A 20,019-nucleotide genomic window follows, 5' to 3' on the forward strand; every position below is an offset into this window, starting at 1 on the left:
CTTGAGTTTTCGTCTGTTCTTCTAGGAATTGGCATATAAAAGGGGGATTACAATTAAAGGATGTTAAAACATAATAATAGAACATTTTGCACATAAAGGAAATCTGTCAAAATGTCACAAAAGAGCGGCTTAAATAACTTGACAATGGTGAAAGGTGAGAGAAAATCGAAGAGAAGAGAAAGAAATGTCAAGAACAAATTCTATTATATTCTGTTTTATCCTCTCTTCCTACTAAATTGTTAGACCTACCGATGACATTATGGACTAGCTTCCAATGGCTGATAGGAATGGTTAATATATTTGTAAGCCTTAAAACTATATCTATACTTAAGTGTTACTCAGTTTGGTTCAATCACTACTTTGCAGCCTATAAGTAGGCAACACACTTATTAAATCAAAGATTTAAAAAAGGAGCATCATTCCAAGTTCTCAATTTATATAACTTCATTAGAACTAAAGATATTTCAATCAATATTTTAAAAATTACTAAATGACTTCCGTCCTGTGAAATAGCTTGTAAAATTCTTCCTGGCTTCTTTAAAGTCCTTGCCCGAGTTACATAAAATATCATTTATAATGCTCAGAACAGTAGAAAACACATGTAAAACTCCAAAATAATCAATTTTGACTATTCCAAAAGATTTTTTGAGAAAAAAAAAATGCTAAACACTCTTAAAAATTTACAAACACAAACGGCATTTCGAGTTTTTTGGTTTCTACTTATAAAGATTAAAAACTAAATTTATTCATTTAAAAAAGACATTACAAAAATTAAATAGACAAGTTTAAAACTAAAAGATCTTCAACGTTTTCTGCGTGCACTACGATTTTGTGTTGCTGGTGGTTCATCATCGGATTCCTCGTCAGATGAAGATGCTTGCTGCTTCTTCGATTTGGCCGGGGCACGGCGAGATCTAGACGCGGCAGCTTCGTCACTACTCTCCGAGGATTCTTCATCGCTATCCGGCTGTGCATTACGACCACGACGCTGCGGGGCTTTTTTAGCTGGTGTTCGTCCCCTTTGGTTTTTACTCTTGGTATTGGGTTTGGGCCTACTCGTTGCTCCTAGACGCGTTTCATCTGTTTGTGTTGCCGGTTGGTTACCATCTTGGACTTGGAGACACTCATTGAGACGTGTCTCGAATTCTGTGACCACCGCTTTCAGTTCTGGCTTAGCCAATTTAGAAGTATTGCTGATGATTAGTTTAAACGATTGATAGACTTCATCCACCTGAACCTTGTCACGGAAGTGCTGAACATTATCGATTAGTTTCTTGATGGAACGATCATTGTAGCTGAGCAAACTCAGACAGAAGGCAATATCGCGCCATTGTCGCTCTGCCCGCGTGAGGGGGAAACGTAGACAGAGTTTTTCTACCAGAGTTTCAATTTGACGATCCTTTTGTATCAGTCCCAGGATATATCGCATTATCGTGCGATATTTATCCTCTTCCAAATTCAGATTAATATCACCCAATTTGGAAATAATATCGGGCAGAACATTATATAAAATATTCGACTTATTGGCTATCTCCTTAAAGAATTGTTTGGTAATATTCCTAATCTCATCGTTCTCATCGACAATGCACATAGCCATATCAGCAATTTGTCCCTTCACGCGTATCATTTCGTGGAGAATCAAATGGGACAGCATTTTAACCGCAGTCAACCGAAGTTCTGTATTCTCCTCATGCAGCTGGGAATACAAGTGACCCGTCCAGGGTTCAATGATGTTGGGAAAACGGAATGTTAGATCCGATAGACCCACCACGGTATTGCATTTGATTTTGATATTCTTAGTTAGATTGAGAATATTCATCAGGAATGACATGTTCGTCTCACAGAACTTGGAGGAGACAGTCATAAGCCTGGCCAGCGTCAGGGTGGCCGCTTGTTGTAATTGCTGATTGCGATATTCGCCCGGCCGCTTGCAAATGTCTATGATAATGGGATAGAGGCGGGAGAGCAGAGCAATTGGCTCATATAAAAGCATATCTTCGCATATGGCATGAATTTCCTCGGCAATATTATCCTCGGCCGTAGCCCCCACCAGATCATCATCGGGTTCCTGTTGCGGTTCAGCAGCTACGCCAGATAGACGCTTTCTCACCTCCATGGCCGAAACATTCATGGTCTGTCGCCGCAGGGCATTGACGGCATCTTTCTTGTTCTTCTTCTCCTCCAAAGCAGTGAGTTCTTCGCGATATTTCAAGTTATTATAGACATCCATGTCGAGGAATATCATTTCCTTAATGGTCATATAGCCAATACAGAAAATGAAACGAGAAACCAAATAGACTGGTATTTGCGACGGTTCTCCTGGCATAAGGGTCTGACTTTGAGTTTGCGGGGGCAGTGTCTGAGAATAGGGTATATCTGTAGCCTGGGTCAAACGAGGCTCGTCCACTGCTTGATTGTCTTCCTCCGTGTCCATTTGCTTGAGATCATCCTTTGTCATTAGCCATTGGGCATTGAATCGTCTTATTAGCTCTACAATTACATTTTGGGCCAACTCATCTGGTGCCTGGCACATGCGATAAAAATACTCCAGGACACTCATAGCCAAACCATCGAAATCGCTTAGTTTCGAATAGAAAAAGAAATTGAAAAACAATTTCGTTATTTGTTTAACAAATTCCGCATCAGTGGCATGACGTTTGTAGAATTTGGCATTATTATTGGCGTCTATAGAGTTGACCAGCAACTGCAGGCAACCGCTAAATATGCGCGGATCCCTTCTCACCCGTTCGCCAATGCAAATGTCTTCGATTAGCTGACGATTGGCCGAAACTATAGATGACTTGGCCTGCGAGGCCATGATAAGCAACTGCAAGGCCAAACGCGACTCATTCGGCGTAGTGCCCTCCAACTTCATGGTAAATCTTTCGAAAAGAACTTGTATAATCAAAGCATCGATATCTTCTGATTCCACCCACTCAGCCATTAGTTGCTCCATTGCCGTATAATGTCCATATTCCACTTCACCCAGAAATTTCGATAGGTTTTGTACCACTTTAATGGCATGTGGTCGATTTGTGAGATCGGTGGTAAAAAGTATCTTGCGATAGGCATTTGAGCAGGCGTCTTTTTTCTCCTTATCCGAGGACCACACCAAATGCAAAGCACGCTGCATTCCCGTCTCTGTGCCACGTATAGCAAACTGATAGCCTGTCGTAAAGAGATCAACTGCCTCAAAGACATCTGTATTGGTCTTCGAGAGCAACATTTCATGAATCTTTGGCATGGCCTGAGTAACCACATTTGCAAAATCAATGCTATCCTTGAGGAATTCCACCGTTTTGATTTGCTTTTGCATCTCCTCAGTCTGTAATTGAATCAAAATTAACTTGGAGAGCCTTAATTAGAAGGAAAGTTTAAAACTTACACTATCCTTTGGTCCTATTGCTAGTGAAAGAAACGTCTTACAAAGTGCCAAAAAGTAGACACAGCGCTCTTCCGGCTGAAGCATTTCACTAAGATTCTGCTGATCGTTAACAAAGTCTGCTTTGCGCACTAGGACAAAGGCATCTTTGTAGTTTTCCTCCCTTAGCAGAGGTAAAATCTTACCCACCAAAGCTTCATACTCTTCATCCTTGTCAAATGTCATTGTGGGAACTAAAAAAAAAAAATGTATTAGAATATGATCGTCCATATGCTGGATATTTACTTACATTCCCTTAGATTCTCCTCTATGATGGGCAATAACAAAGGGGCAATGGTCGTTTCAAAGTCATTATTCAGTTTCTCAGTCGCTTGACGTTCCGCGTCCAATTCTTCGCCCAATTTCTCCATAACTTCTACTTCCTTCTCATGCTTCTTGATCAATTCTTCCAGAGTGAGATTACCCGAATATGGATTGTTTTCGAGAAATGCCTTAATTAACTGTATGGATGCTTTGCGCACTATCGAACTCTTATCTTCCAGCCGGCACACGGCCTCGGTTAGCACCTTGACTTGAAAACTAAGTGGTATGGCGTGCTGTTCTTTTAGATGATGCCATAAATGCAATACCTTAGCCCTTACATGAGCCGATATATCATTGACATGGGCCAACAAATTATCTAGGAACTCATTGCGCGCCTCCTTCATCTCGTCATCCAAATCCTCGGAGGTTAGTTCTCCCAATACGGCATCAGCCATAATTTGGAGGACGCAATTACGCAGCATATGAGATTCACAGTCAAGGAACTCATCACCCAGCTTGGAGAGATGTGGTATCATTAGCTTTGGGGATATGTTGGCAAAATCTGTTAGAAAATTGGAGAAGTTCTTCGATACAGCTGAATCCGAAGAGTCCAATTTGAGGGCATCTACAATATTCTTGACGAGAATGGCAAAGACAGTGGAAATGCCAAATTCCTCGTGCAGCAGAAGAATTCCATTGGCCACTCCTGCTGAAGCATGTTCAGTGCTACGCAGTATTTGCAGGATGCGGACTGGAAAGGTCATGGCATGATTGTAACGTTTGATGGCTGTTCCAAAGATTTGAAATACCGTGTCAATGACATGACGATTATCGGCTCGTGGAGTAACCACCTCCAAAGTGCGATAGCAGATGTCGCAGAGCATTCTACAAAAAAAGAGAAAACTGGTTACTTATTATCACTTTGCTGTTTCTTACAACTTACGTTACAAAGCTTTCCTCCGCTACAGGTGGACTCCAAAGCATTTCCAATGGGCATTGCAGTATATTATACAATTGCACCAAAAACTTGCCACGCTTCACATCCCAATCGGGATACTTTTCGAGGGTATCGGACTGTTTGCCACGCTTCTTTTGCTGATTCATTTGCTGATCCTTCAGTGCTTGATGTACCACCTTATCAATCCGCTTTACTGTGTTTACCATCAAGTAAATTGTCATTTTTGTTAGATTCAAATACTGTCCACGTTCTTGGGCTGAGGGAGGCTCGGTCGTGGCCAGCAAGGGGGACAATTTCTCACCCAATCTATCTACTGTGAGATAGAGAAGATCAAAACCCCGCATCAGATTTTGGATGGCCGCCGCATCATTGGCATTTGACTCAATTATGGAGTAGTAGGTGTCGAAATGTTCGAATATGTAGAAAGGATCCCGCTGATGAACTTTTTGCTTACATACTGCATAAAATGGGAAAGAAAGAGTTTGATATTGGAAATTAATTTACAAAACTTACTACAATTTTCAAAATAAACGGCGGGAAATTCCATTCCAACTTACATAGTAATTTCTGTGGTATTTCATTAGCCGAGTAGATTTGCTGCACATAATACTGATCGCCACGGGAGTTAAGCAAATCATTGGAGCTCAGCGGTAAAATAAACTGAAAATCTCGAGTTTGATCCATTTTAATTGGGGTAAATTGAATCTTTTAATTTTCATGGAAAAGAAGCGTCGCTTGATAATACGAGTGTTGGACAATGCGCAAATTGCCTTCGATCGATAACTTTTCAAAGTCACGGTGGCAACTCTGAAATGTTATATTATTCACGATCGAATATTTTTTTTTGAATAATTACTCATTATAATCATTTTAAAATATAATTTCAATACTTTTTGCTTATTTGTTATAGTTTTGAAATGAATTCCATTAAATTTAAGTGTATTTAGTTTGTGACAAGATTTTCTTATCGCTCCCAATTTTTAAATTTGCACATCTCTAACACACCTAACAGCTGATACTTGTAGCATGTTTTGAGCGCACGTTTTTTAATTGTAATTTAAAAAGTTGAATAAATCAAAATGCCAGCGGACGGTAATAACAAGCGCAAGCGACCTAAGAAGAAGGGCAATCGTTTTATGCGTAATGCAAAAGGATTTGCCAAACAGGGAATCTTTGGCCGAGGCACGCACATAGACGATGGGCAATTTAACTATTTTATCAACATTTTGGACGCCATGAAGGCCGGACTCGACGATGTGGAGGAACGTGGTGAGTATCAGTGCAGCGAAGTAGCATGTGAATTTTATTGATAGCTAATTTTGTTTCCCAGTCAATATGGCCAACAATGTGTTTGATCAAACCAAGGATCAGGAAATTCACTTATCTTCAAATCAAATAGTGTCCAAGGCTTTGGAATCTCTTATAGGATTTGTAGATGATGTTCATCTGGAGCGTTATTTCCAAAAATTTGGTGACAATCTTCGTCCCATGTGTTCGGATCGTTTTGCCTCTCATGTGCTGCAAAAAATGGTGGAAATTGCTTTCCTACGTGGTGTAGGTAAAAATAAACTAAGTGGGCAAGAGCCTCCTACTAGTAAACGTCCGAAACCCGATGCAGCTGAAGTGGAAGAAGCTTATAACTTGGACACGGAGTTTTCTAAAGAACATGTTGAGAATTGTCGCCAATTTGTATTGAGAATAGCGAAATTCCTGTTGAACAATTTGGAGGATTTTGTATGGGATGCTTGTGCCAGTCACATAATGAGAACTGCTATCTTGTGCCTGGTGGGAATACATGTGCCCAAAATAGCATTCGAAAAGGGAGGCACTGAAATTGCCAAGCACCGTCGTATGTATCAAGTGCCCGAGGATTGGTCGGAAGTAATGAAGGAGTTTCCACAACGTTTGGAACTGTGGCCACATTTTGAAGAGTTCCCCTACAAAGAGCACTCTTCGGCCTTAATTGGAGTAATCTGCTTAGCCTTGAGTGTTATAGATAAAACCATGTTGAAGCATTTCGGCAAGAAAATCTTAATGCAAAGTATGCTAAAACCAGAGACCGACGAGGATAAAAAGAAAAATGGCGAAGGAGAGGAGGAGGAGGAAGAGGAAAAAATTGAAATTAAAGATGAAGATGATGAAGAGAAGAAAAACGAGGATACAAATGCAACACCTCCACCCACATTACCCAAGGTCTTTAATTATGCTAGCTCTATTGTCCTGCTGGAATCATTGATTAATGTAGCCGGCGCCAAACTGTTAACCCAAATCTATGCCATGCTCTTCCATAGTCGTATTGCCTATTTGGCTAAACAGCAACAAACAAATTTCGCCGTCCAGCGTATGCTGCAACACATAAAAGAAGTACCAGACTTAGAGTCCATTTTCACAGAGCTCCAACCGGAAATCGAGGCTCTTCTCAAAATGGGCTACACTGGAGTAGTCTCCTCTTTAAGTGCTGCCTGCTTGCGCCTCGGTACCAAGCAGGCGCAGATGATATCTTCTCTTCAATCGGCTCTTCATGTCCAGGGTGATAAGGAGAAATCAAAAATGTTTTTCCAGTGTCTCATCAAACTCAAACCATTAGAGATTGCAAGCAAAGATGAGTCTGCATTCGTTCACCTGCATGGTTCTCTGATAACCCAACATATATTGCAGTTCAATAAACCCATTTTCTTGGTAAATTGTATTTTGGATTTACCTGCTACCCAATTGACTCAGATCGTCAATACACCAAATGGTTCACACATTGTCGATGCATTCATGCAGAGTAAATTCATTGGTGAGAAGTCTCGAGAACGTCTTATACGCCAGTTAGAAGGTTTCTATGTGGATTTGGCTATTACCCGACATGGCTCACGAGTACTAGACGAGTGCTTTAAAGCCTCACAAGAAGCACAAAAGGTTCGTCTGGCCAAGGAGTTATGTGCTAAGGCAAACATGTTAAAGGGTTCCCCATTCGGACGTCTCATCTACACAAAATATCGTCTGGAGACCTACAAACTGTCACCCAGTCAATGGCAAGCAAGTCTGGAGAAACTAAAGAATACGGATCAGCTAGCAAATGGGTCAAAGAAAAGATCGGCACCATCAGCTGCTGAATTGTTTAAGGATATCATAAGTTAGACTCACAAATAAAAAGAAACTGATAAGACCTTACCTGAAGCAGATATTTATTAACCCCCCTTTAGGCGATGTCACTGCTTTTCATTATTTTGACTTATCAGCTGTGTCAGCTCAACACAAATCAATTTAGTTCTGATCTGCCCATCGAATGAACATGTGGCTATTGCGTTGCTTTGTTATTACCATCGCTTTTGTTTGGGCTTTTGCCTCCGGCTTCGGCGATGATGCGATCTTTGAGGATGAGGACATTTACAATCAGGCCCTGCCGCCAGTCCCTCACACGGGAATCACTGCTCCTGGCACCAAATGGTGTGGTCCCGGTAATACAGCAGCCAATTATGATGATTTGGGCACTGAAAGTGGCACGGATAAATGTTGTCGTGCTCACGATCATTGCGATGAGATTATGGAATCACGAAGCTCCCTACATGGCCTGCCAACCAATACGGATTGGTTTCCCATGTAAGTGAAATATTGATTTTTCCAAAAATGTCCTTTTAGTGACTCTCTTATCTCTCAGACTGAAATGCAAGTGTGAGCAGGAGTTTATCAATTGCCTGCAGGCTGTGGATACTCTGACATCGAATACTCTGGGACGCATTTATTATGGAACTAGGAGTAAATGTTTTGCCCAAGGATATCCCACCACAGGATGTAAGGAATATCAAAATGGAACCTTGCGCAAACGTTGTATACGCTATAATGTAAACAAATCCTTGCCCAAGATTTGGCAATTCTTCGATATGCCATTCTATAGCAAACAGGCAATAAAGGGATGACGAGAAGAGGAATTGTAAATAAAATATTGTGAAATTTCAAATGTACAAAGTTTATATAGCTTATCTTTTAATTGACGGATTGAGCCTCTCTTACTGCTCATTGCTCTCGCTGACGTATGTATAAAAAGCCAAGTCATTTAATTGCCAGACCTTCGGCTTGGTCTCATCCACTCTATATGAGAGGCAACGTTTCTGGAAACTTATGTCCCATTGCTTTTCCAAGCATTCCACTATGGGATGTCCATAGTCAAAACAACTCTCAGTGGTTCCAAAATATATGCGACCCAAGGCAGCGGATTCGGTGCTGTGCAAGGAGGTTAAACACTTGCGAAATGCCGCCTCACAGGCACAGGAGAAGCTGAAGGGGGCAACAAAATTATAGAAATCATTCTTGGTATTATTCGTCCTTACATGGGAAATAGTCCATAATTGTTTAGGCCATAGCCCGAGTCCTGTGGTGATATTTTCTCCTTGCAAGTGTCATGTGCACGGCAACATTTGTCCAGATCCACATGTGAGCCAAGATCATTATAATTTCTAGCTATATTACCGGGGCCACACCAATTAGTACCAGGCACTGTTATTCCCGCACCCCAGGCGAGGCTTAAAGAGCTTATTAGAATAATAAATTTCAATGCTAACATTTTGTACAAGGGCGTCTAAGCAACTGATTCAAGATAGGCTTGGCTTTCCGATTAGAAATAAAGAAATTTACTCGTAAGCTATACTAGACAGAAGTATATAGTAATATATGTATATAATAAATACAAAACAGTGGCGTAGTCACGCTCTTGGTATAAGTACTTTTGCACAGAACAACAACAAATATTTGATAATACAAAGGCAAGTGATTAATTCTATGGTATATAAATAATTACCTTCAATTAGTAGTAGTAGTCGTTAGTAAATACTTTGTAAGTCAGCTCTTAATATTAAGGATTGGGGTTTAAATTAAATTTTGGAGATTCCATTTACTACGCTTCGCTCTTTTGGCGATTCTGCATGACTTGGCGGAGTTGTGGGAAAGTGCTCTTCGTCGGAGGAGGATGTAGACGTGCACATAAGGCGGTAAATGGTTCATATAATGATGGTCGCTCCATGGCGTTCACTGTATAGTGTTTGATACGTTCACGTTGACACCAAGTGTTTGCCCGATCCATTATAACTTCCACTTGATTGGGTGTAGCTGGTGAGGAATCTTTTATATTGCGAGCTCTCACATTGGCTAAGACAATCACAGGGATTTCCTTTTTCTCTTTGTGCTTATCAATGTCGGTCTTTATGTCAGCCAACATATCCAAACTGCGTGGATCGGTGGGATCATAGACAAGGACAAAGGCATCGGGAAACTGAAGGTAATGACGGGGAAGTGCCTGTTCGCCTTGCAAACCGGCCGTGTCATAGATCCGCAGAGTTTCTCGAGCTCCACGCCCCGTGTCCACACTAGCTACATAAATATCCTCAATTGTGGGATGCAATTCCTAAGGATGGAGTTAAGTCCATTAGCTTTCGATCAGAATGAAACCTTTTCCACTCACCCCAATTGTGGAGTCTTTCCAATTGAATCCTAGCAATTGTTCGATAATAGCAGTCTTGCCAACGCCCTTCATTCCGCAGACAAGAACTTTTCCTACTTTTCCAAGTTTTGCATTTAGCATTTTTCTGCAGTACTGTGATTCAGAACCAAAAACAGCGAGTGGAAAATAAATATAAATAAACACTTTCTCCGGTAGTTGCCATCTAGTTGTAAATTTTAATGTTATCGATAATTGAAAGAGATGCCACCTGATCGATCGAAAACTCACAGTTATCGAGGCAAACGCAATCGGAGAAACAGTTTCAAATATTGTCGATTTAAAGTCACTCGCAGAGCAAATAATTTCAATCTTATCTTTATTACTTATGGTCTATTTAAATTTATATTACATCAATTAGAGCTATGACCAGCGCAATTGATATCTTAATTTACGCAAATGTATACGTGTTTTAAATATCACATCCCATAAAGGGCTGCTGATCCCGTAGCCGAGATCTTGATGGGAAAAGTGATGTTGGAAATGATATCTTTTCATATGCACCATATGCTTTGTCGATGGATTCCCATAATGTAAGTAGTAGTGCATCATATCATAACACAGATATCCAAATAAAGCCCCAGATAACACGACTCGAGGATTAAAAAGGAAAAAGCTCAAGGGCAAATAAATAATGAATGCCAGCACTGCACCAGGAAGAGGCGGGAAAACCAGACGCATTGAATCAAAGGGCACTTTGTGATGCAAACCATGAATTAAAAAGTGAAAAGTGCATATCCAAGGACCACTATTCTTAGTCAGCTTCACATGAAAAACCCATCGATGCAATGTGTACTCAACAAATGTCCACAAAAGTATACCAAATAAGAAGCATGCAGAAAGCACAGTCAGCTGCAAAAATAAAAATAACTTAACTCAATTTATTTTATAAGCCTTTCTTTGAATACCAACCTGATTTACATCATGCCAACTAGTGTAAAAGTCCTGCCACCCACATTGTATAATCACTGGTATCCAGAAAAGGGGAACGACCCACCAAGGGGTTTTTGTACACATTTCAAGATACCAGGGTCCGAATAATCGCAGTGGTCTGTCTACAGGTTTGTGTGCCCACTCATCATAGTGTTCCGTTATATTGGCTATTTGGGGCAACATTGCTTTGGACCAATCCACTAAATGCTAAAAAATACGATTAATTGTAAAAAAAAATCACTTAGTCACGGTTTTGAATATTTCCCATCACTATATCGATAACGATAACTTCAGCGGAAAATACGTTTTTGTTTCTGGCAAGGCCGCATTCGAATTGCTGTCGCAAGATTCAAAAAAAAAGGAAAATACGTAGTTAACATTTGTAGTACTTTTGGAGTTTTAAAACGAATTTCCTTTTCAATTGTTGTGTTCAGTTTGTTGCTCGTCGTAGCGGCCCTATGTCAAATCCAATACCCACATTGAGAGGCATGTTTTCGGTGCCGCGTAAGTTTATTTAGCTAAGCAAACAACTTGTACCCCATCTCTTGGCCCTGACATTCTCCAAGACAACGCAAGGAGCTAATTTGTTTTGGTTTTTTTTTTTTTGTGTTTTTCTCCCTCTTTTTAGGAGCCACACAAGGGCGCAATTTCCTGAAGGAGAATAAAATAAATCTGCGTTCCCTGGAGAAAGCTACCACACAAAAATTGGCCGCCAAGGAGCCAGTTCGTCCCAAGTGGATGCAACCACTGCGTCGTACTGCCTCAGAAGTGCGAGAGACGAAGGGAGAAAAGGAGCGACAAACAACTACGAATACAAGGCAACAACAGCAACAACAACAACTACGTCTAGCACGCAGCCATAGTAACTTTCGTTCGCAGCAACATCTGGATGTAGTTGTGCCTAAAGCAAGCGAGCCCGAAGAAATCTTCGAGGCAGCAACTCCTCCCGAAGGACGTTGTCAGTCGTGTGGCAGCCAAAGAAGTTCCACCAGCATAGGCATACAAACGGAAGATATTACAGATGAAATTTATCTTACCAAGGCCTTGAAAAAGTGAGCATAAATTAATAAAAACACGTTTTGATTTCTGATAAATTTTCTCTTTCTTGCAGATGTAGTATTGATGGTCGATCTCTTATAAGTGATGACCACAACTATAGAGGATTTAATCAATACCATGATGATGAAGAAGACCAATTGCCGCTATCCCCCCCGTTCCTCTAGCAGCAACAAGCACCTTAATCTCTATCCAATGGATGAACTGGAAACCATTAACCATTTGGATGTCGAAGAGGCCCAGCCATTAAGTGCGCGTAGTAGGGCCACCATAACTAGCTCTGTGTCAAACATCACAACCATAACAAATAAATCAAGGCGCCGAGAACACAAGTTGGGCGGTAAGTGGAGGAGGTAAAATTGGTACTTTAATGAAACCTAATATTACTCTCTCTGATCAGCTCGCGATGATGTGCGTCTACCGCGGTACTTGGAAAGGGAAAAACGCGACAAGGCCGAAGCCAAATTGCGTGCTGATGCCCGTGATCCGGATTGTCCCCGTGGTCATGTAGTCCTCAGCGAACAGGATCGTCTAGCTAACCTAAACAATGCTCAGAAACGTAAGTCAGCTGGTCATAGCGAATGCAAGTTGTAAAGAATTTTCTGCTTTCTAGGTTTTGATAGTCTAGTGAATGAACTAAATCACATGCCCATGACTACGCAAACATTGCGTGTACGTACCCGAAAGGCAGAGATTGACAAAGAACTGGCCACAGTTGAGGAAGAAATCCGCACTTATTCCAAACCCAAGGTCTACATTCCTAGCCAGCAAGCTCATCAACTTTGACTAACTGAAGTGGCTTTTAACTCTGTGCCTTAGCCTGAAGCTCTAGTCGTAGTATTTGTATTATAATTTTTAAGATCTGAGACTTTACATAAAACAAAGTATATAAATGGTTTCCCACTCACCTCCATGCTCTCATCCAATTGATTATTATTCCTATCCTCTTTCTGATTGCTCGGCTGTTCCAATAGCTCGACACCATCATTTTCCGCCACATGCCGTCGTTTTACACTGGTCTTGCCACTTCCATTGGTGTCCACATCCTGGTCGTTTATTTTATATTCCTGCATCAGATACATTGCCGCATCGGAATGTGGCGGAGCTTTCATAAATCGCGCTGTCATATCACCTTGATTTAATCCCTTCAGTGTATTAATACCACCTGGATGCTTATGTAGAAAATGCGATATATCATAATACTGTTGGCGATATTTCACAATAAATTTATCTTTCGATGACATTTTGTCGTTAACTGAATCCATTTCGTTGGCTTTCAAATCTGCAATTCAAATGCGGAAAATGTTCATTTTAGTTTTTTTTTTTTCTTTTTTTTTTTTTTTTTTTTGCATTCCAAATTGATGCCAGATGATGCTTAACTTTTTAATTTCATTAAATATCGCATGCCGGACGTGTAAGACATGACATTCAACAGTTGTTGCTTTTGGTTTATATTTTTATTTTCCATGTTAACTTTTTTCTAGATATTTTTCGGTTTTTAATTTTCGGTAATTAATTTTCAAAAATATCAAGATAAATTTGTATCGAATTACAATTTGATTTTATAATTGTATAATATATGTATGAAAAGTGTGTGTTCTTATTAAGTACTTAAGAATAATGAACTACAGTCGAAGATACTGAACAATTTTTTCAAGGCCTGTTCCACACCATCAAGATTGAAATTTCAAAATTATATAAATTTTTATAAATTCATTATGTTTTAAAAAAAAACTTTTCTAAACCAACATTTATTTACCTTAAATTGAAATCTTTTCTAGGTCTATTGCGAATTGTGGAAATGGGAAGTCGGTTAACGATCACAATTTGGCAATTTGACTAAAAGGTGACACTGGGTAGTACTATAATATCTATTTGGAAATTCCCCTGTTTCGTTGATAAGAACAGACAAATGCAAGGTTTCCACATTTTTAGTTGGTCGTTCGTTGTTCTTGAACCGAGTTTCGACTGTATGCGAATAGACTTAATCTTAACTTTGTTAATAAAAAACATATTGTATATTAGGATGCTCCTTATAGACAGAATCCACTAGAATGGATTGCTAATTTTCTCATGTAAAACTCGTGAAGAGTATGGAGTATCGGGTGCATCGATGAACTTTAACTATATTTTAAGTAAGTGCATTAAGTAATACAATTTAATATATGTATATATGACTTGGTGACGCATAGTATATTAATAAATATGTACATATTATAAACACAAATAATTTTTATTGAGAATATCCCTTCAATAAATGATTAATTACATATGATCAATAAACTTTTTGTTTTTTGACTCATTCAATTGTTCATATTTAACCAATTTATTATGACTAAAATAAAAGATATCTTTTATTAATATATGTACATAGTTCAGCGAGGATCTTTTGATGATGAAAAGATGAGTAGGTGAGTAAACAAGTGATTAAATAAACGAACTTGTTCATCGGTTGAATAAGTCAACATATTGAGTTAGTAATTAGATCAAAGATTTTGAGTCAAAACTATGCAGATTTATCTTTTAAAGATTTATGATTCTACATTTTGGTTGGGCATTTCAAGTGTTTAGTTAGAAATTTCATCAGGATTTCGACTACATACACACACACACACACAATCTTTACTATCATTAATGGTTATTGATTTATGATTTTTTCAAGGCAATAAAAAAATAGAATTCAAGAGTTTTATAATTGTGTAATTAAGTGGTATAATTATAGTTGAAATAGAGAGAACATGCTAGCCCAGCAATTGCATAGGTAATTGCATCACCACCCACACCCCACCACCCACCATATGTGAGCCAATGCATTGAATGATTACTTCTCACATCTGCTATGCAGGTCAAGTCAACTTTGGCATTGCATTCCAAGACAGATGTGGATTCCCTCCAGTTGAGGACAAAGGGTTTCATTCTTGGCCTTACTAACCGATCGATGTCTACGCGCCAATTTGAACGTAGACTTCAACTGCAAACTAAATATAAAATCGAGGGTATACAGAACTTATCTGAGCAACCAGTTTAATGCAGGGATTTTCGGCACTCGTTTGTCAAAGTCCGCCCGATAAAGATATAGACATAGTTTTTACATACATACAGAGATAATTATAGTACATAGATAGGATAGCTGGGAGCAGGAATATTAGGACGATGATTCATCCAAAGCGTCACCCTTGCACGTTATCAATATTTTGTTGATTTATATCACCTTTTGGTTAAATAGAATAGGTTCATATATACACATATGAAGAGACTATTCGTGTTTACATGGCTTCTATTGTAATGTTCAACATGTTTGATTGATTTTTATCTATACAGTTTAAGTTCGTGTCATTTCACAGACTTACAGAGAGTCGGTTAATATTATATATACATACATATGGATATGGTCAAGGCGTGTCAATTGTCTGCCAACTATCAGATGTGTCATCTTATCTACTGCGTAAGGTGTGTGGGAGATTTCTATTGAAAAATTTCCAAATAACACAATTTTTCAAAAGAAATTTCCATTATTGCAATCGGTTAGTTGCATGAGTTTTTTTTTTTTTTTTCGTTTTTGGTTAAGTCATACATATAATCACAATTTTGTTTTATTATACGAACTAAATTCTTATCTACAATGACAAAAATATCGCATTTTCATAATAAACGTTTGAAAAAGTTTTAGATTATTGAGTTGTGACAACAAATGGCATAAGAAAATTGTTCGTTTGACCTTCTTGAAAACGTGGTTGAACCTTAACCCACTACCTGAATTCGAGAACAGATTACCTTGGCATTAGAAATCATTTTTGGTTATGAAGAATGTTAGAAAGTTCCTAAGAAGGTGTGACATATGGGTTAATGCCATTGGGGGCACACAGGGTCGAATTAAGGACAGTGGAAACTTAGGTTAAAATAGTATTCCAAAGGAATCGGAGGGACACCTAAAAAACTTATGGAAATCTTTTTAGAAAGTCTTCAAAAACGAAGACAATCTGGTTTGCATTCTTAACATCCTTGGTTCCTGTCTTGTGAAGGCCCTTTGAATCCAGCCCTGACGAAACGTTATTAGAGTTTTATAGTCTTGAATATGACTAACAATTGAAATTGCTTTAAGCTTAAGCACATCAGCATGAAAATCAAGAATTTTGGCGCCAAATTAGAGATTACTCAAAGAAGGCGAAGAATAACAAATATTAGCCACTGCTTTAAATGTTAAGTTTAAGATTTCGATTTCCACTTCAGAAGCAATTCTCAAAACATTTAAAGTCATATTTTTTCACACAGAGTTTCTAGGACTTTTAAATTTTGTATACATTTTCACACAAGCTCACATAATGTTTATGAAAACTGTCATTATTTCATTAAACTGATGTCCTTGATTAAAATTGAATTGTCCAACCTACCGCAAATTACGCGCCACTCTGCGGATATAATGATTTAGTCAAACACTAGGACCATAAGAAAGAAAAGGCAGTTCTCATTTAAATTGCTGCACTTGGCCAGGTAAATTGCTCGAGTATGATTATTTATTTAAAAAGGAAACCCAAGACAAAATATATACATATATGTATGTGAGGAGCTCTCCCCACTTAGAGCACACGGGACGTATACGTAATTTGAGTTAGTGACCTGCTAAAGGTGATGTCTCTCGCTTACCGCACGCAATGAAAAGCAACTGCGAACTGCGAACAAAATGCGTTGGCAGTCAACTTCAAATGGGTTCGAATTAAACCGCGACTGCGATGCCAGCGTCAGCGTCTCTTTTTCTCTGCTTAGATAGTATTACTAGTATTTGAATTATATATTTCAATATATATATATATGCCGGTTGGGTAGTTTTGCCGCTATAATAAATGGGCTAAGCAGAGTCAATGTGGGCAAGACAGAGAGCGAGAAACACACATAGAAGTGATAAGATAAAACCAAAAAAGTATGTAGGCTCATCCAAAAACAAAAAGGAAAACAACAAACCTATGCCCATCACACACACACACCCTTAGTACCGTGTTATCAACCAGGTTATATCTAAATTTTTAGTCACTATCGCACGAACGGACGCATGGACTGTTCTATTTTCTCTGGTTTTACAAGCCGAAATATCAAGTGGTGAATATTTGAAGATAAAGATAAGCCAAGCCAAGCCAACTCGGTGCTTTATAGTACCATAACATACATATATACTCGCATTGGCTATAATGTTCTCAATATTGTTGGTAATCGTGATCGTACAACAAGCGGCATTTAATCAGTGTTTAATTAAATTGGTCATCTACACTAATCAATGCGGGTACAAGACACACAAGAGTGGGTTCCTAAAGTATTATGATTCATACATATGATTCATAATGCTAGTGTCCAATATACGAAAATTGTGTATGTTTGATCCAATAAATCACTTCTGACGGCGAGTTTACTTAAACTCTATATATGTAATTTATAATGCATTAACCTGGACAGTTTAGTTGTGGTATATATTAAGCACTTCTATGGCATCCAATGGTACCTCATCTAACCACTAAAGCCAAGTCACTTCTTCACTGGGTACACCGCGAGAAACAGTTTGTGCCCAACCTCCCATCACTTATATGACAAGAGATTAGCAAATTTTGTGCACGCCATGGCAAAATCTTTCTCGCCCACTCCACTCCCTTCTGGTCGGCACGCCTTTCGGCTGTGTTTTTCTTGAAATTTATGTCCTCCACATACACACCTAGTCCTAGGCTTGCAGTAGTAGTAGTAGACGGTAGAAGCCGTAGCTCCTGTGCCAACAATTTTTGACATTGACATGGCCAAAGCCAAGCCAAGCCTTCTTCTTTGTGATGTCCGCGTGTTTGGGGCTACGCCTTTTGGCCTGTGGCTAGCTTTGGGTTAATTATATGTTCGTATGACTACAAACACACTCATTGACCTCGTCCTAGTCTCAGTCACAGATAGTTAAAGTAGTTTCCAATATAGTTAGTCTCCCAAGGGGCATTCCATTTGTTGGTCAAACCATTGAAGCTAATTGAAATCATTCGAGGATATCGGGATCGAGTTGACTCTAATTACCAATCGATTACATTTTTCTGTCTGCTACGAAGCTATCTATCAATAGGCCAAATGAATTCGGTAATAGATTATATATCATTAACTGATGAGGCACACAAATTATTCAAAATGGTTATACATTGAGTTCCATATTATTTGTTTTGGTAATCCTTTAATCCTCTAAATATAATAACTAAAAACTAATCAAATCTGTATTTATTAGCTAGAAATGTGAAGAAATTGTGTCAGAAATTACTTAGAACTTTCTTTATGAACTATTTTATCTTCAAAGTATAAACAGAAAATTCCAATAAATTTGTTAAAGGGATAATAAATATTTTTGTCTGTTCATTTGGTTTATGTTTTGTTTGTTTGCAAATGCTTCTCGGGAAAGTTTCATCTAAGTAATTAGTCTATCTACTTAGTGACCATAAAGTAGACCACACACACGCACACCCACAAACACACACACACACACACACACACACACACACACACACACACACAGGGTGAGACAATACTTACCTATAGTAAACATTTCAGACATTTATAATGGCGATAATATGAAAGACGGGAAATATGAATAATTTATGAGTTACTTATCATCAATAAATATGAATAAAATGGATTAATACGTTGGAATTTCTAGGCTTCAAATGCCTCACCATCAGGAAAATATTGAGTTTCCAATTCAACAGGAATAAAAGTCTATTTAAATGAGCTCTAATTACATTTCTCTGAGTTAGTTGATTTTGATTGCTTATCAATGGCAAAAATATATTTAGAACTCAGAAAAAAATTGTCAACAAACGCATTAAATAATGTTTATTTGTGCTTACATTTTTTAAAACGCGCTCTTTGTTTAAAATGAAAATCAAAAATGGGTTGCCTACTTTTAGGCTTTACTTTGAATCGTAGACAGGCAAGAAGAAAGTCGAAATGTTCGCTTGCCTTTCAAATGAAAATCAAATTTTTATTAAAACTTCTTCACATTTAATTCATTAATTCTGCTGATTGATTTTAGGAGAGTTTAGTTTTAATACCCCTAAGGAATGCTCAAAAAGTTTCAATGACAGTTTTCTTCTTTTTTATGACTTGTCCCTAGGAACCCCTAGGAACTTTATTTACATACAAGTTCCTTGACGTTCTGATATAAACCAACAACGACTTTACACATTAGGGAAACCTTTAGGGAATGGGCAGCAAGAGGTATTTTTTTTCTTTTTAACGCCATCCAATGTTAAGACGGAGGACTTGGCCAACCACGTGGTTTGTGTGCATATGATTTGCCAGTTGTATTTGGTTCCCAAGGGCAGTGCGTGCCAAATTGAGCTCGAGTGCGACTTAAGTGGTGTTAAAAAATCACAATTCAAAGGTCATAACATTCAAATTCATTCTGAAATTCAAAACTCATTAAACAAATACATACCTATAAGCCACACAGTGTTTCGAATCTTTTTTGCTCGAACTGGAAAAGTGTATTTATCTAGTGTAATAACCGTCTAAATCTATTCTATTTATACTTTTTCGCTATCACATTATAGAATCACATCACAATTCCTAATCCACTCCTGCTCATACTGTTTAGTGGTTGTCTATATACATGCATATATAAACTTGAATGATATGCAAATGCCTCAAAATACACACACGTTTTCATTGCTAATGTGCTTTTCCTGTTTAATTTCACAATTCTCGGTATTGAGTATCATTTGGGAACACTTTTTTAACTATATATTTCGATGAACCGAACTCATCTCCATCTGTTGGCCAACTAATTTTTGTATTATGCATTTCTATGCCATTTTCAACCCAGTCATTTGAATAAATTATTCGAAATGGCAAACAAATTATTGCCATATGGATGACTTTCCAGTGGGTCAAGTGGGTGGA

The 20,019-nt window shown here is 38.5% G+C and overlaps 6 protein-coding genes across 9 annotated transcripts; 3 read left to right on the plus strand and 3 right to left on the minus strand.

The window, feature by feature from the left end:
* Positions 1-698: 698 nt before the first annotated feature.
* Cap-D2 (CAP-D2 condensin subunit) lies at positions 699-5,536 on the minus strand. Its single transcript, XM_068290737.1, has 5 exons — positions 5,201-5,536; positions 4,629-5,100; positions 3,672-4,570; positions 3,386-3,615; positions 699-3,325 (listed from the first exon to the last, which is right to left on the minus strand). Exons 1-5 carry the CDS (start codon positions 5,325-5,327, stop codon positions 803-805), a joined length of 4,251 nt encoding a protein of 1,416 aa, XP_068146838.1. The 5' UTR covers positions 5,328-5,536; the 3' UTR covers positions 699-802.
* Positions 5,537-5,619: 83 nt separating this feature from the next.
* LOC137576976 (nucleolar protein 9) lies at positions 5,620-7,828 on the plus strand. The gene is made up of 2 exons (XM_068290329.1): positions 5,620-5,912; positions 5,974-7,828. Exons 1-2 carry the CDS (start codon positions 5,723-5,725, stop codon positions 7,767-7,769), a joined length of 1,986 nt encoding a protein of 661 aa, XP_068146430.1. The 5' UTR covers positions 5,620-5,722; the 3' UTR covers positions 7,770-7,828.
* Positions 7,829-7,887: 59 nt separating this feature from the next.
* On the plus strand, positions 7,888-8,597 carry sPLA2 (secretory Phospholipase A2). The gene is made up of 2 exons (XM_068290331.1): positions 7,888-8,231; positions 8,290-8,597. The coding sequence occupies exons 1-2, from the start codon at positions 7,918-7,920 to the stop codon at positions 8,546-8,548; spliced, it is 573 nt and encodes a 190-aa protein (XP_068146432.1). The 5' UTR covers positions 7,888-7,917; the 3' UTR covers positions 8,549-8,597.
* Positions 8,598-9,236: 639 nt separating this feature from the next.
* kappaB-Ras (NFKB inhibitor interacting Ras like 1) lies at positions 9,237-10,257 on the minus strand. Its single transcript, XM_068290330.1, has 2 exons — positions 10,087-10,257; positions 9,237-10,029 (listed from the first exon to the last, which is right to left on the minus strand). The coding sequence occupies exons 1-2, from the start codon at positions 10,204-10,206 to the stop codon at positions 9,523-9,525; spliced, it is 627 nt and encodes a 208-aa protein (XP_068146431.1). The 5' UTR covers positions 10,207-10,257; the 3' UTR covers positions 9,237-9,522.
* A 144-nt stretch (positions 10,258-10,401) lies between these two features.
* Positions 10,402-19,696, minus strand: Fa2h (Fatty acid 2-hydroxylase). Of its 4 annotated transcripts, none has more exons than XM_068289534.1 (4): positions 19,556-19,696; positions 13,020-13,393; positions 11,035-11,262; positions 10,402-10,974 (listed from the first exon to the last, which is right to left on the minus strand). In XM_068289534.1, the coding sequence occupies exons 2-4, from the start codon at positions 13,374-13,376 to the stop codon at positions 10,486-10,488; spliced, it is 1,074 nt and encodes a 357-aa protein (XP_068145635.1). In that variant the 5' UTR covers positions 13,377-13,393; positions 19,556-19,696; the 3' UTR covers positions 10,402-10,485. The 4 variants fall into 4 exon arrangements, with proteins under 4 accessions (XP_068145635.1, XP_068145634.1, XP_068145636.1 ...); XM_068289533.1 differs by lacking the exon at positions 19,556-19,696 and adding an exon at positions 16,756-16,826; XM_068289535.1 differs by lacking the exon at positions 19,556-19,696 and adding an exon at positions 16,503-16,670.
* LOC137576423 (uncharacterized) lies at positions 11,366-13,024 on the plus strand. The gene is given in 6 exon segments (XM_068289536.1): positions 11,366-11,559; positions 11,684-12,107; positions 12,167-12,263; positions 12,265-12,451; positions 12,512-12,670; positions 12,725-13,024. Coding segments are annotated over 6 exon segments (1,086 nt in total). The 5' UTR covers positions 11,366-11,513; the 3' UTR covers positions 12,898-13,024.
* Positions 19,697-20,019: the final 323 nt, after the last annotated feature.

The sequence above is a fragment of the Drosophila tropicalis genome, unplaced genomic scaffold (assembly GCF_018151085.1).
Source record: "Drosophila tropicalis isolate 14030-0801.00 unplaced genomic scaffold, ASM1815108v1 contig_593, whole genome shotgun sequence".
Classification (NCBI taxonomy): Eukaryota; Metazoa; Arthropoda; class Insecta; order Diptera; family Drosophilidae; genus Drosophila; species Drosophila tropicalis.

Bases quoted from the DNA above. Each gene is read 5' to 3' on its own strand.
- LOC137576976 (XM_068290329.1), top strand. From the start codon at position 5,723: ATGCCAGCGGACGGTAATAACAAGCGCAAGCGACCTAAGAAGAAGGGC. The intron at 5,913-5,973 runs GTGAGTATCAGT...TTTGTTTCCCAG, and splicing joins CGACGATGTGGAGGAACGTG to TCAATATGGCCAACAATGTG.
- kappaB-Ras (XM_068290330.1), bottom strand. From the start codon at position 10,206: ATGCTAAATGCAAAACTTGGAAAAGTAGGAAAAGTTCTTGTCTGCGGA. The intron at 10,030-10,086 runs GTGAGTGGAAAA...CTCCATCCTTAG, and splicing joins GGAAAGACTCCACAATTGGG to GAATTGCATCCCACAATTGA.
- sPLA2 (XM_068290331.1), top strand. From the start codon at position 7,918: ATGAACATGTGGCTATTGCGTTGCTTTGTTATTACCATCGCTTTTGTT. The intron at 8,232-8,289 runs GTAAGTGAAATA...CTTATCTCTCAG, and splicing joins AATACGGATTGGTTTCCCAT to ACTGAAATGCAAGTGTGAGC.
- Fa2h (XM_068289532.1), bottom strand. From the start codon at position 13,579: ATGGAAAATAAAAATATAAACCAAAAGCAACAACTGTTGAATGTCATG. The intron at 11,263-13,019 runs GTGAGTGGGAAA...CGTATTTTTTAG, and splicing joins AATTGGATGAGAGCATGGAG to CATTTAGTGGATTGGTCCAA. The intron at 10,975-11,034 runs GTTGGTATTCAA...TTATTTTTGCAG, and splicing joins GTTGGCATGATGTAAATCAG to CTGACTGTGCTTTCTGCATG.
- Cap-D2 (XM_068290737.1), bottom strand. From the start codon at position 5,327: ATGGATCAAACTCGAGATTTTCAGTTTATTTTACCGCTGAGCTCCAAT. The intron at 5,101-5,200 runs GTAAGTTGGAAT...CATTTTATGCAG, and splicing joins AATACCACAGAAATTACTAT to TATGTAAGCAAAAAGTTCAT. The intron at 3,616-3,671 runs GTAAGTAAATAT...TTTTTTTTTTAG, and splicing joins AGAGGAGAATCTAAGGGAAT to TTCCCACAATGACATTTGAC.